The 14,640-nt window shown below is 40.8% G+C and overlaps 2 protein-coding genes across 4 annotated transcripts; one reads left to right on the top strand and one right to left on the bottom strand.

Moving 5' to 3' along the window:
* Positions 1-4: 4 nt before the first annotated feature.
* On the bottom strand, positions 5-5,960 carry zbtb48 (zinc finger and BTB domain containing 48). Of its 3 annotated transcripts, none has more exons than XM_067528583.1 (11): positions 5,770-5,960; positions 3,790-4,496; positions 3,063-3,373; positions 2,893-2,998; positions 2,711-2,803; positions 2,527-2,613; positions 2,180-2,334; positions 1,957-2,093; positions 1,306-1,470; positions 1,103-1,191; positions 5-745 (listed from the first exon to the last, which is right to left on the bottom strand). In XM_067528583.1, the coding sequence occupies exons 1-11, from the start codon at positions 5,780-5,782 to the stop codon at positions 311-313; spliced, it is 2,298 nt and encodes a 765-aa protein (XP_067384684.1). In that variant the 5' UTR covers positions 5,783-5,960; the 3' UTR covers positions 5-310. The 3 variants fall into 3 exon arrangements, with proteins under 3 accessions (XP_067384684.1, XP_067384685.1, XP_067384686.1); XM_067528584.1 differs by having other exon boundaries at positions 3,790-4,493; XM_067528585.1 differs by lacking the exon at positions 5-745 and adding an exon at positions 756-938.
* A 136-nt stretch (positions 5,961-6,096) lies between these two features.
* On the top strand, positions 6,097-13,086 carry nol9 (nucleolar protein 9). The gene is made up of 13 exons (XM_067528586.1): positions 6,097-6,354; positions 6,938-7,450; positions 7,533-7,743; positions 7,903-8,033; positions 8,179-8,314; positions 9,239-9,335; positions 9,539-9,636; positions 10,348-10,515; positions 10,594-10,846; positions 10,940-11,054; positions 11,354-11,528; positions 12,257-12,390; positions 12,588-13,086. Exons 2-13 carry the CDS (start codon positions 6,992-6,994, stop codon positions 12,702-12,704), a joined length of 2,094 nt encoding a protein of 697 aa, XP_067384687.1. The 5' UTR covers positions 6,097-6,354; positions 6,938-6,991; the 3' UTR covers positions 12,705-13,086.
* The last annotated feature ends 1,554 nt before the right edge of the window (positions 13,087-14,640 follow it).

Raw genomic sequence — 14,640 nt, 5'->3', positions numbered from 1 at the left:
GAAATCTCAAACTATTCCTTTAATACCTTCAGTAATAAATCATAACAACTGTTGATTCATTGATGATCTTCCAGAGTTCAAATGCAGTAGTCACATCAATAAAATGGCTTAATCAAACATTCCCAAAAATCATTTCTTAATCAAGCGTCTTCGTAAGCTTACAGTTCTCTTAAACTGCTGAAAGGGAGAAACAAGTGCTGTTGAAGTGCAGCCGACTTGTTGCAGTTGCTTGATTATTTTTTTTTTCATGTGCCAAAAGCCCAATGTTTCCGCCTTCAGTAGTATTCCCAGTTCATTTCAGGTCCGGTCCTCAGCTCTTACTCTTTGATATGTTCTCCACAATTCCCTCCATATCCATTGTAGACTCATAGGCCTCAGACACCAGCTGCGTTTGCTGCAGGACCTGTGGGACAGAAAAACCATCCACTGCCGCAGCATTTCCTAGGTTCTGGCTGGACACCACTTCCTCAACCGCCCCCTCGCTCGACTCGATCACCACCCTCATGATGCAGCTAGAACTGAGGTCCGTCGAGTCGGTCTCTGGGTTTGTGCATTCCTGGGTATCAGGAGTTTCTGGGGTGTAGTCCGTTTCATCAGAGATCAGTGTTGCTTCTGACATTTTGGTTGCTTTGTTCTCGCCGGGACCTCCATCCACATCCTGCACTATCACGTTCCTCAGCTTCCTCTGCCGGGGGTTGTAGTTCTCAGTGCGTTTGTGGATTTGAATATGACGTCGCAGGTGTGCCTGGAATAGAATCGTAGAGATGTGAGGGTTGTGGGGACACTTCTCAAATTCAATTTACCTTATCCAGCTCAAAACCTGCCATAAGAACAATGTCACATTGTATTATATTACCCAGTCCTCAGAAGCTACGTAGGAAAAAAAACACCTTAAGGTTTTAGCCATGAGTAACGTAGATGTTACTTCTCCTGTTGGTCTGTTGGCAGATGGATTGAAACTATGTCAACTATTAAAACTATGATCAACTGTAACAGGCACTATCTTTTATTTTAGGCACAACCAAATAATTCAGTTAATTAAACAAGCAATAGGTGGATTAATGTACAATGAAAAGAAGTTGCAGCCCAATAGTGAACTTACCTGTCGAGTAAACTTATAGCCGCAGTCTATACACTCGAATTTCCTCATGCCTTTGTGGCGACGCAGATGAACACGAAGTTGCTCCCGGGCTGGAAATTACAAAAAGCCCAAAGAGAATCACATTAGTGAGGCCAAATGAATTTTATTTATTATGGAAGTTAAACTCAGCCCGTGTATTGAATAATCGGGACGGCGTATCTTACCTTTGAAAGTTTTGCCACATATGTGACAACAGTGAGGACGGCCTTCCTCGTGCTTGCTGGCCTTGTGGCGGACGAGGGCGCCTTTCTCGGTGAAACGCTGCTCACACACATCACAGCTGAAGGGACGCTCACCAGTGTGTGTGCGGTGGTGTTTATCTAGGCTGGCTGGTACAAAAACGCAAAAACATGCTCGGAGTTCTTGGATCAATTTATGTAAGAAATTATTTAAATGCTAAATAATCTGACTAACGGTGTCCTACTCCCTCCCCACTTGTGGAAATTTCTGAGGCTTAATAACAGTGGAAAATTGAAACCACTAAAATTATGCAAAATTAAATATTAGCAGTTTGCTAATATTTACACACGGGGATGACTTGATCACTGTTATACTGAAGAAAAGTTCTAAACATGGCAGAATTGACTAAGTGATGACTTGCAGCCTTTTGTGCTGCTGCTGACTAACCCAAAGCAGATACAGGAACTAAAATATAATAACTAACGTCCACCTGCTTTCTCTATTGTCTCTCTCACCTTCACACAATTTCTTTGCCTTACATCTTTCCCTCTCTGGGCCTGTGGCCTCATCTACCGTAGTGACAGTACGTTCCCATTAAGCAAGAGAACAGCAGAGCAGGAAGGGTCGGCCGTTACCTTGTGTCCTGAAGGTTTTGCCACAGAGGTGACACTGGTATGGCTTCTCGCCACTGTGTATGCGCAGATGCATCTTGAGGTTGTTCTTCTGGGAGAACGCGTGACCACATAAGTTACAGACAAAAGGGCGCTCGTTTCTGTGCAGCCAAGGAAAGAAAATAAAGAGTCAGACAATCAAATTTACTGACATAAACAAACAAACAAACAAACACATTTCCCGTACCTGTGAATGGCTTTGATATGCATCTGCAGGCCATTCCGACTGGACGCACGGTGGCCACACTCTTCACACACAAATGGCTTTTCGCCTCGATGCTTGGATGCTTCGTGGATGCGCAGTTCTGTCCGAGTTAAGAAGGCTTTGGGGCACTGGGAACACTAAAAATGAAATCACGAAATGAACCATGACTTGAATTTGAAAGTGAAAACACACAAGCAACTGTGCGAAACATAAGGTTCTTCAACACATGTTAAGTCACACGACTACTGTTTACTGTACAGCAGGTCTTACGGCTACGTTCTCGTGGTGGTACAGTAGTCTCTAAAGAAAAAACAAAACAAAAAACCTACTGCATGTGGTTTGGGATAACCATGAGCCTTCATCATGTGAAGTGTTAAGTTCTTCTTGTGCATAAATTGTTCAGTACAGGTTGAACACTGAAAAAAAGAAAAGAAATCATTGCAATCAATGAAGCACCTTTAGCTTTGACTTAAGAAGTTACTGACATTAACACGAAGAAGTTGAGGGCTGTACCTTGTGGGGCATATCTCCTGTGTGGGAGATAACATGCAATCGTAGCTCTTCTTTGCCATTAAATGTCGAGGAACAAGTCAGGCAGCTGTACGTCTGGAATTATATCAGGACACACACACTCACTAGTGTTTTCGAGTCTCTTTCTCATCACGCCATCTTAACGCCTTGTCTTTCTTACTCACCTGAATTCTGGAACAGTCTCGGATCTCGTGCAACAGCAGATTCTCCTTCCTGAAGTACCTCTTTCCACATTTGAGGCAACTAAAGGGTCTCTCCCCTGTATGCCGCCTGTGAAAAAAGAAACATTAGTGGCTATTCTTTCAGTTTATTTCGACGAGAAGATGCTGAATACCTGTTGTGGACTTTGAGGTAGTATTTGCTCTTGAAGGATTTGCTGCAAGTGGGACATTGCACAGAGTCTTTGTTGAAGTCTTCTTCCTCGGCCTCACTGGCCTCATTTTTGTCTGTTTTTATCGTGGCCTTGCTTTTCCACGCCGATGACGTGGACGTGGCCGAGACACCGGGCTCAGCAAGGGGCACATACTCGTCATCCGAACCTTCAGTGATACCCTCAAAATCCCCCACATCATCATCCTCATCTTCTACTTCCCCGAGTCCCTGGCTGACACCACTGTCATTTATGTCAATCTGCAACTTAGTTAACTGAAAATAACACAAGGTAGAGTGATGATAAACACTGCATTCGTTATCAAGTCAATGGCAGTTCATGATTACCAATTTCTTTAATACAAATCCCGTTTCCTGAAAAGTTTTTATGTTTTGTAAAATGTAAATATAAAGAATGCAATGATTAACGTATTAAATGAGCCGTGCTTTTGTAATATGTGCAGAATGGGGTTTGGAATTATGTTGCTCAAATATATGAGACCTGTTTCAGTGAACTCTTCCAGCTCAGACATCATCTGGATGGCAGCATGTGCTGCTCAAAACCCTGTGTGTCCAAAGTTTCTAATTATTCGCAAAGCATTGCATTTGCTTTTTATTTACATTTTCCCAAATTTTTAAACCTATCTGTAAATGGGTTTGTACTTTCTCATGTCTATGCTCATGTGTTCTACCTCAGCTTCACCAGGTGGTGGATCTGGGTTTGGATTATCCACAAACACATCATCTGTTTCTTTCTCCACAGAGATATTACAAGGCCTCTTGCTGATTTTTTCTTTGACTGTAAAATCACTGGCATGGTTCTCATCGGTCATCAGTCGCCTGGGGCCCTTCACTACTCGACCAGAACGGGTGGTAGTAGTGCTGGAGGTAGTGGCAGCCATACATAAGCTGGTTGTAGCACTATCAAAGCTGGACTCAGATTTTGTGACTGTTAGCAAATTCTCTTCTTTGACTGAACAATGAGTGCTTGTATCTGAGGATTTTCTAGGTCTGCCCCTTTTACGCTTGAAAGGCCCGGGAACCAAAGAGGATTCCTTAAACTGCTGACAGAGTGCAAGTGCTTCTGGCACACACAGGCTGGCTGCTGCATGCTGCACCTTGTCCAGGTTATCACAATCCAGCTTCAGCTCTCCAGTGTAGACAAAGTTAAGGAGCAGCTCTAGCCCATCGTTGGGACACTCCTGTAGTCCGAATTCCATGCACGGTGCCGGTGGCATCTCGGACTGCTGGAAGAGTTCACTGAAACAGGCGAGGACGTTGCGATGGGCAAGGTAGACCACCCCACCTCCCACATTCAACACCGCATCACAAAACCTCCCTACGGCCCTCTGCTGGTTCAGGGAGGACAGGACACGCTGTGCATGGTTGCTCACTTCTACTGCAAGAGACACACATAAATCACAAAAATTATTTGTATATGAAGTCAAAATGTTCAGCTCAAATATAGAGGCCGCACATTAATGCCCAGTGGTGTTTTTAGCCATCTTATGCATACGTAACCTCCTGAAGCTGCAATTATATTAGCCAATTAATCGTTTAGAAAATTAATCTGCAGTTATTTTGTTTTTTCCGATTAAGTTATTTCAGGAACAAATGGCTACAAAAATGCTTGTCTCCGCATCTCAAAAATAAAGACTTGCAGCTGTTATTTGATTAATGTTATAGTAAACGAAATTTCTTTGACAAAACCTGCAATTTGAAGATGCCACACTGGGCCACTAAAGTATTTTACTTAAGTATAAATCTGGGGTACTTGTACTTGACTTGAGATTTTTTTTTAATGCAACTTTAAACTTCTACTTTGCTGCATTTCAGAAGGAAATATATTCTTTCCTTTTTGGATATTAAAGTATGACAACTTCAGTAACAAAATATATTAAATATATTAATACACATATATTTATGCATTTGAAATATATATAAAAATACATTAGCTACTTTTAATGATAATCATCAAAAGCAATTTTGCAGGAAAAATTTAAAAATTGTATCCATTAATGTATTAGTCTTCTGAAAATCTGAAAATCTCTTGCTTTTCCTTTTGACCTTTTTACTGGAAAATGTGATAGCTATGGATATTTAAGAAAATCATCAGTAGATTATTCAAACTAAAATATTATATCTATAAAAACTGCAGTGTCCTGGTTAAATTGGGTAAGATTCCACACAATCAAAAATACTGTGTACAAATACAGAAATACAGAATTACTGCAGTGTTAAGCAAATCAAACAAAATAATCTTTAAATAATATTTAGAATATACATTTCATCAAATGCACCATGTTCATAGTCAAAGAATGACTGAATGATAATCAAAAAGCACAATAACACCTTGATAGGCGAAATTTAACCTTTAAATTTTTTGCTGGGGGAAGTGAATTTAATGTTTATGAACAATGTAGGACCCGAAGATACTCTGTAAATATCACTTGATCAAATTAGGTGATTCAAGTATCCCACTTAATGAAACATATGTAGTTATCCTACTTATTATACTGACTGTTAAGAGCCTGTCTATTTTCCCGGAATAATCATATTTCTACAGCTGAGACAGTTTTCTTAAAATGATCACAAACCCTTAGCTACTGTACCTGCGCCCACGTTTATCTTCTAGCACATATTTTAAGACGCTCCCTTACTGCGCCACTCACCTGACAGCTGCATTTGGAGACGCCCATGTGGAGTGATGGTGAAAACTGATTATTTACTCTTATGTCTTGAAAAGTTGTTTCAGAATCGTGTTTTGCAAGCACAAAAAACCAAACCAAAACAGGAAAGCGAGGCTTCATGTAGCTTGTTTTCGTTTCTTGTAGGCCCCTAAAACCGCACAAGGAAGAGGATGTGACGCTGTTTATGCGACTGAACTCCGGGAAAGATTTTTGTTGCCCGAAATTACAACAACGTTCTAAAGAATAAATTAATTCACGCAAATGTATTATGTGTGTGTAAATAAATTCACGGCTTTTCACATATGTCATTCGTGTTAAAGCAAAAAAATCGGTTTACAAATGTTGTATGACTACAATGTTGTAGTTCTCCGGGTAAAATCATTATCGACCATCTCGGCGCCGCGTTTGTTTGTGGCTCACACATGTAGTTTAGCCAAGTTAGCGCGTTAGCGCCGCTGTAGTAACAGCTGGCCAACTCCTCACTTCAGTGAATTCTAAGTCTTGTCCACTTAGTAAAACTGTTAAGGTTCATTTCTTCAGCTCTGCATTGTTTAATGCCCAAGCAGGGTAAGTTTTCTCAAACTGAATGCAACAGTGTTTAGCGCAGTAGCTAGCTAGTGCTAGTTTCTTTAAAGGCTGAAGCTAATTGGTAACATTTGCCTATCAAACTATCGCTAAGTTTAAAAATTCACGTTACACTGTTGTTGGACATGTAGTTGGTCTACGATTGATTATGTGTTTATTACTAATCATCGCATGTCGATAAGGTAAGAGTATGGGAAATATGACTGCCAAGTTGGCTCAGCTCTTGTTTTAAAAGGGCTAGCTTAACGTTAGCTTTCAATTGTCTGGATACCAGATCAAAACAGCTGTGGCAAATAAACAGCGTAGTCCAGCAATAATCATTTACTTCATTATCGAATACTATGGCAAGTATTTTTTTCCCGTTAATCGATTAACTATGGAAACGATTATCGTTAACGTAAAACCTGAAGAGAGAATGAAGATTTCACTAATTTGAAATCTTTGACCACAGCCTTGATTTTCCCATTTACGAGAAATCCCCCCACCCCCCAAATAATTGAAGCAACAACCAATCAGTTAGTACTTGCAGCCCTAAGTGCAAATTTTCTTTTATTTTTCTTTGCAGGCATCCCCTCTGTTTCTCATCGGCCTCCTCCTAAGAATTGTTGATCATAGAATCATGAAGGTGAACAAACCCACAAAGGTTAAGGGCCAGGCTACATCTCACAAGTGGAAAGATGTCAGAGGGAAACGGCTGAGACCTCCCATCAGCTCTTCGGATTTCAGCAATTCCCCAGTCATGGCCAAGATTGTAAAGGAGCACCAGGTATCTTTAAAGAAGCCCAACGTCAAGAGATTGAAAAAAAAAGCCAAGTCTGTCCCTGACTCCAAGAAAAGTGCTCCTCAGTCTGGATGTAATAAATCTTACACTCAGGCTAATGGAAGCTCAGCTTTTACAATGGACAATGACTCGCAGGACTGGAAGGAGTATTCCCAGTCTATTCGTGGGAATGGTGTGGAAACCTCAGTCGACGTGGAGGACTCGCGGCCTGGCAGACTGGATGGAGAGGCTCTTCGTTTTTGTGCAGAGAGAGGTGATCAGCAAAACCATGCAGTGCTTGTTATGCAGAAGGATCAGGTATGTTTTGAGATTTTTTTTTTTGCCCAAGAATAGGAGACATATTTTTTTTGTGACTAAGGATTACGTTACTTTCCTGCAGACTCTGTGTTTCCGAGGGAAGTGCTTTTTGACGTGCCTGTATGGCCGGGTAGAAGTGATGGGATTTACAATTGAAGAAGGCCAGCAGTCATATCCTCTCTTCTCCCCAGCCTCACATTGTCCGCTTACCATTAGAGCACTGGAAAACTCTGATGACACCAGAGATGACCGAACAGAAGCTTCACCCCTCCTCCGAAAGCATCTGACAGCAGGTGAATTCTCATAAGACAGTGATTGTACATACATATAGGATTAATTATTGTTTGGAAGTCATTACAGAGGCATGTACGAGGTAAAAGATTTGACTGAGATTGGATTACGTCATACACAATTTTTTGAATAAAATTGATTTTTCAATGTGCTTTTTGCAGCATCACGGAAGAAGTTGCTCAAAAGGGTCACGTCACACTCCTCGATCATCCTATTAGAACCCATGGAGACACCTCTGACACGGTTTCTGTCGAGCTTCACAGAGCTCAGTGAATTGTTCAGCCCTCCCATGGTAACTTGACTGACACAGTATATTCACTTTTTAGCTGCTGTCAATACTCACAACGGCCTCAAACTGTTTATTTGGGGAAATATTGGAATTAGAAGTCAGTTTCATTCATATCTAAAAGACGCTTTTCCTCATTGCTCATGTACAGAATGAACTCATGTCTGCCATCCTCGACACTCCAATCAACGGTCTGGGCGTGATTCCACTGGTCAGTAGTGTTGAGGGTCTGAAAATGTCGAGGAGCTACAGAGATGCTCTTCACACAGTGGTCAGTGCCTGCAGAGGTAAGCTCCTGTCGGCCATCGAATGTCCTCCGTAAAGTTGTTGTAGATGTGATGTTTTCCCCTTAACAGAAAAAAAGACATAATCACATGAAGTATTTTACAATTGCACCAGTCCATCCTGAACAAAACTCCACAATCTCTACATTTTTTTACAAAGCAGAAACCCTCATGATTCCAATTTAAGATTAAAGCACCACAGCAAAAACAGTTTCTCAAAAAATACCACTCAACGAGACTGTAAATCTTACCTTTTACGATGTTTTAGGGGGAACGGGGTTATTGAATCCTCAAGTGCTTTACACTGTTCTCTCCGTACGGATCCAAAGATTAAAATGATATCAAGCTTTATGAAGAAAAGCCTTAAAATTGCCGTTCTTCACTAATCAGTCTTTGCTAAAAATGTTTACTAATCTCTGTCTCCCCAGTTGTTTGAACTGCATATAAAAAGTAAAACCCTGCAACGGGCATAATTTTAAAACTGGCCAGCATTCTGGATCAAAACAAGCCCGCATCTACGACAAGGATTGGGCCTTCAGTGAGCCTGTAAACCAGTCAAAGCCCTTGGTGGTGAACGCTTCTCGGCCGTTAAAGCCAACTGATGGTGTGCACTCCCTGTGATGAGGCAGTGACCTAGTAGCCAGTGAAATATCTAGGGATGTTTAGTTTGCGTGCACTCTGTAAGTGGGAGTTGTGCCTATTTCACTCCGTATATGGGGCAGCACGCTCACAAGGTGCACGCAATACACACAATATTCCAGATTCCAGATACTGCTATCTTATTTACGGAGCGTTGTCGCACGTTACATCCGTCGACATATTTATATTATCGATTACGTCGAAGCGTCACCCCACCCCTACTTATGTTATACAATAGGCAGCATGATCCAGTATCTTGTATTGTGGACACCTGTCTTTTATACCTAGGGGACATAGATGGTTGTGCTGTTATCCTTGTGTGTGGGACCAAGAATGTGGGCAAGTCAACATTTATCCGCACCCTCATCAACACCTTACTTAATCAGTAAGTATTCTTTACATTCTTATAATCATGATATAGCTGATGTCAAAGTTGGTCAATAGTTAATATGTCATATGTTACTAAGATACCTAAAGAGGTCTTTACAGTTCTAAACACATCAAAGTCAGTGTGACACATGAGATGAAAATGGTGTCTAATGTTTTTCCATGCGAGCTAAATGTGTGTGGCTGTCTGTGTTTCTCTAGCACTACTAGTGTAGATTATTTGGAAGGTGATCTAGGTCAAACAGAATTCACCCCAGCTGGTTGCCTTTCTTTGTTGGCTGTCAGAGAACCACTTCTGGGTAGGTTTTTATCCTTGGTACTTAACATCTCTGTGCACATCATTTTGATTTCATACTTGATTTCATACTGTGTTTTTTTTAATTTTTTTTTTATTTTTTGCACGGCTTGTGCATGCAATACTTTTTATGCTATATTAAATATAGAAGATTGACCATTTTATTTAAGTGGGTACTTAAAGATACAATATGTAAAAAATGTTTTTATCTTTTAGTAGAAATATGGGGAAAATGTGCAGAGGTGCCTTTAATGCCTCGTGTGACACAGACTCACTGATCATCACTAGCTATGCAGAAATATTCTATTCCAAACGTTTTTGAGCCAGGCCTGGCTTTATAGCCAGTCAGAGAGTTAGAATTTACTAGTATTACTAGTGCCTTTACTTATTTACTAATTTGCTAGTAATAAGAGATTACTGATACCATGTCGTTAGGCAAAATAGTTAGCTCAACAAAGAAGATGGAACATCTTAGTGGTTTAGAGGTTCCATCGGTTTCCAGTCTTAATACTAAGCTAAGGGAGTCTCTTGGCTGGAGTTTAATATTTGTTGTATACACATGTATTATGGATCTTCAATTGGCAAGCAGGTAAAAGCATTTATCCTAAAACATGTGTCCGTACAGTGTCTTTCATGTGTTTACTCTGTACCATTTTTGTAAATATTAGTAAACTTTTATTGAGATTTTGTTTTTCTTTTTCTTTTTTTTTTTTAGGTCCTCCTTTCACACATCAGCAGACACCAGAGCACATGATTTATTATGGTCGGTCATCGTGCGAGTCGGACTTAGACCGCTACCTGGAATCCCTGAAGTCTTTGTGGCGTAGACGCTCACAAACCAGAGAGACTCCTGTCATTATTAACACCATGGGCTGGGTTAAAGGTCAGCATTGACAGCACACTTAAAATCCACAATTAATAAACCTGGGTCTGAACTTGCGCTCATCTTCGCTGTCCACAGGATTTGGGTTCCAACTGCTTGTGGACATAATCCGCTTGTTACCAGTTTCGCATGTCATCCAGCTCGGTCATGGCGGCTCCACCCAGTGTCCTGCCCTCACTCCAGACTTTCTGAGGACGGCACATGGCTGCCAGACGCACCCGCCTGCCCAGACTGCTCTGGATGAGTTCACAGAGAGCCACACTCCCTCCAAAAGCTACACTCACCTGATTGTCCAGTCGGAGTTTCAAGGAGTGGGATGCCAAGGAACAGCGTGAGTAAACCACTGTCAGTCATTGTCTGCACTAACATAGTAGAGCTTTTATTACTCCAATCCACTTCCTTTATTGTCTATTGTATTTTATAGGAAACATCAGCGCTCTAATGAGCACAGGGAGCTGTCACTGCTGGGCTACCTGAGTAAACTGCAATCTCCTGATCCTGGGCCAGTTAGACCCCTGCACAGCCTTACTCCATACCAGGTACATGAGAAAACTTTTGATGCATTTTGTATTCTTGCAAGGATTGGCCTTTTTTTTTTTTTGGTTTGTTTGTTTTTTATCATTACTTCAAAAAGCAAATGTCATTTGGAGTCCTAAAAGAGCAGGTCCATCAAGACTAAGACCTTGGTAGTCTGAGCAGTTAGATAACCTGAACAACTTACAAGCACTACAACTTTACTAGGTACAGCACCTAAGAAGAAGATCCACAATATAACTCCCCATAAATCCTCAAACAAATGTGCTAATTAGTACCAAACATTCTTTCTTTAAACCCGTAGGTCCCCCATACAGCTGTGGCTTTAGGTGTAACCCATTGTGAGGTGGTGCCCAGTCACATGTTTTACGCTGCCAATGGCAGCTTGGTAGGACTCTGCTGCCTGGGAGAGAAAGTAACTAGCAAGGGAGGTCCAGTCCTGCTCTCTCAGGCTCCCATCTGTCCGTGTGTGGGCTTTGGTAAGTATTCTTTCTGACTTTATTTGTGATTGGTCAGTTAACTTCTTCTGGAGTCACATTTCTCAGAAACTGTGCTAGAAATGTAGACTTAAAATGTAGTTCACAACTAATTCAGGGAGTCAATATAGGCAAGTTACATAATCTGCTTACATCCCACTAATAATTGTGCAAACTGTAGTTTTTTTGGTTGGTTTGTTTTTCCTTTTTTGAGCCATCAGTAGTTTTGTCTTAATGTGTTTCTACACCTGGCAGAAAGATTCTGTCCATTAATGTACATGTATCGACTTTCACTGAAATCCTGTGAATATACAAACAAACGTACTTTGTTTGAATTAAAAATAATCTTTTGGATCAGAGCTGTCTTGGCTGCTGTTTTGGACCCACACAACATCAGGCACATGGTTTGAATGTTGTGGCTGATGAGCTCACTGAGCGTGTGTAAGCTGTGCTAAAAATATGAAGAGGAATCTTTCTTGTCGTCACTGAGCGCACATACATAACGCACACACACGTTACAATGAAATTCTTTCTCGGCATTTAACCCCCTCCCCTCAGGGGAGCAGCCATGGTGCTCTACCCCCTGAGCTACCAGGCTGGGAGTATAGATATAGTCCATTCATGGCTGGGATATTCTGGGACATCTATTGCAACCAAAAGAACATGAAATCAAGCCTGAAATAAATATGTACGGCAAAAGTCAGCATATTGTTCATGTTTCCGTGTTACAGGTGTGCTGCGAGGTATTGACATGGCGCGAGGTCTGTACTTCTTGCTGACGCCCGTAGATCCCTCCATCCTTCGTAACGTCAACTGTCTTTTACTGGGAGCCATATCGCTGCCTTCCTGCATCCTCACAACTCAGGTCAGATTCTACTTTAATTCAAGTCACATTTTATCTTTTAATTTTTAGCCACCAGACATGACGAATTTCCATCAAGAGCTGATGTGGAATGGGGAAAAAAAAGACAGCACTGTTCAAAACATACCTTCTTATATTTGGCGCCTCTGTTCACAGCTTTTTGTGTGACTCATTATGTTTTTTTTTAATTTCTGTTTCAGCCTGGCTTTGAGGGAGAACTTCCATACGTCACCACCAACTACAGTTTTGATCTCACAGGTGCAGGAAAGCTGCGAGTCTTCAAAGGACTGATGAGGCCCAGTCAATTAGGGATGTAATGACGTTATCTACGTCGCCTCAGTTTATTCATTTTTCCACTTTTGACTGATGTCTCATGCAAAACAGCCAGCTTCACCGTTTGAATGCCCAGAGCTAAGGATGATTCAATCTGACAGAGCTGCGAGGTTTATAGACTCTGCAGGATCTAACCGCAGCTTTCTTGTTGTCGGACTTCCTCCTTTTCTCGGATGTTCTCACCATGCCATACATCCCACTGCTGTATATACATTTCATAGCTTTGTAAAGGAGTTTCTGTGTTTTCTGTCACATGGAAAATAATTTCATATTTTGTAGTTAAAGCTCTCATTCTTTGTAGGTGACATTCTCAAACTGAGAACATGAACATGTCAGATATTAAAGGAGCAACAACTTTTCTTCATATTTTGTACCTTTGTCGCTTTCAAGTGATTTTTTTAGACCAGTGTCACCATTTTGTCATGGTTGAGTTTATATTTTTTCAGTAGATTCCAACAAACTGGCCATTTAACCAGTCCATCCCAGAATGCAACATCTTTCAAATCTTTCATCCGACGCTCGAGACATTGCAATGCAGAGGAACAGGGGGATCTCTCACATGGAAATCTGTCATTATTTTATTGCTGAGTAAATATATTCCAAATATATTAAGGAGCCATTTTTCAGGTGCTGGCGTTTGTGCCACAAGAGGGCAGCAAACATGTTTGGATTCTGCTCTAAACAACAGCAGATGGGCTCTGACAAAAAAGTATTAAGGGCAGGAAAACTGCAATGAAACTCTTCTGAGGTACAATCTCATAATGGGGAATGACTTAATTGTTTCACAATGGTTTTAGATGCAAATAAATTCAAAAGGAAATTATTGTCACGGCATGTAGGCTGACCTTTACATTATCGGACTTGTAGAACTGAAAGACTTGGGAAAACTGAGTCTACTCAGGCAGTAGAGAGTCGATCAGTTGTTAAGTGGGCTGTTTCAAACGTCCCTTCTCTGCCCCCTTTCCTTTGTTTGCTGTTCTCCACCTTTTCATTGAGGGTGGGGAGCAGACAAACAGTGCAGCCACATTTTGGCAGAGTCACTGTTTTGTCTTTTTTTAGTCAGGTCAGATGTTTTCCCTTCACTTTCCACTTCACACAAACTGTAGCAAAAGCCTGTAGTAGAGGTGTCACATGAAGCTGAATGATCATAAATAACAGCACACATATGAGGAATGTATTAAAATGCTTTTTTTATTTTACATTTAGAAGTAATAAAGCCCATATGTTTTACATACAATTTGGATCTATATGATGCAACCATGAAATAAATGCTTATATTAAATTAGTGCTGGTAAAAACATGGAAGAGGATCAGGGCCACAATACAACGTTAAAGTGCTGCCAGTTATTTGCAGAAATTTGAATTATTTTCAGCTCTAAACCAAGAAATTGGATGTAAAAGTCAGAACGTTACTACCATTCGTACAGTCATAATTTAAGCAACAAAGTTGTGCTGTGTGTGTGTCTTTCTATGGAGCTTCATTTATCATGTCTTTGTGATTTATGTATGTTGTATTTTTCTCTTTTCTCAGAATTTAAACCAAAAAATCCTTCTAATTCTGACGTCACAGATTATCATTAAGTGTAACATACATTATTAAGTTAAGTGTTTTGGGACAGGAACATCCACTTCTAGTAACATGGTAACCATGGTTACTCTAACATGGTTGGGGAGGGGGGGTTACACTCAGTTTATAGGAAAATCAAATTAGATTTGGATTCTGTTTTCTAACAGGTGGCAGATACATTCGAAACGTGCTCGCATCTTCTACAATACAGGAGACTGATTGTAAGAAAACGGACTTTTAGTACTTGTAATAAACTAAAAATAAATTTTTTTAACAGTTTAATTTTAAGCAAAGAGTAGAATGGCCACGCTGAAATGTTATGGAGCCACGCAAATCCCTTTAAAGTGAACCGC

This window comes from Channa argus, chromosome 13 (assembly GCF_033026475.1).
Source record: "Channa argus isolate prfri chromosome 13, Channa argus male v1.0, whole genome shotgun sequence".
Classification (NCBI taxonomy): domain Eukaryota; kingdom Metazoa; phylum Chordata; class Actinopteri; order Anabantiformes; family Channidae; genus Channa; species Channa argus.
This window is presented reverse-complemented; position numbering and strand designations above follow the sequence as displayed.

Coding starts and splice junctions, on each gene's coding strand:
- nol9 (XM_067528586.1), top strand. CDS start 6,992: ATGAAGGTGAACAAACCCACAAAGGTTAAGGGCCAGGCTACATCTCAC. Junction 9,637..10,347: donor TGTCAGAGAACCACTTCTGG/GTAGGTTTTTAT, acceptor TTTTTTTTTTAG/GTCCTCCTTTCACACATCAG. Junction 10,847..10,939: donor GTGGGATGCCAAGGAACAGC/GTGAGTAAACCA, acceptor TGTATTTTATAG/GAAACATCAGCGCTCTAATG.
- zbtb48 (XM_067528583.1), bottom strand. Junction 3,374..3,789: donor CACCACCTGGTGAAGCTGAG/GTAGAACACATG, acceptor TGTTATTTTCAG/TTAACTAAGTTGCAGATTGA. Junction 2,999..3,062: donor TACCTCAAAGTCCACAACAG/GTATTCAGCATC, acceptor CTTTTTTCACAG/GCGGCATACAGGGGAGAGAC.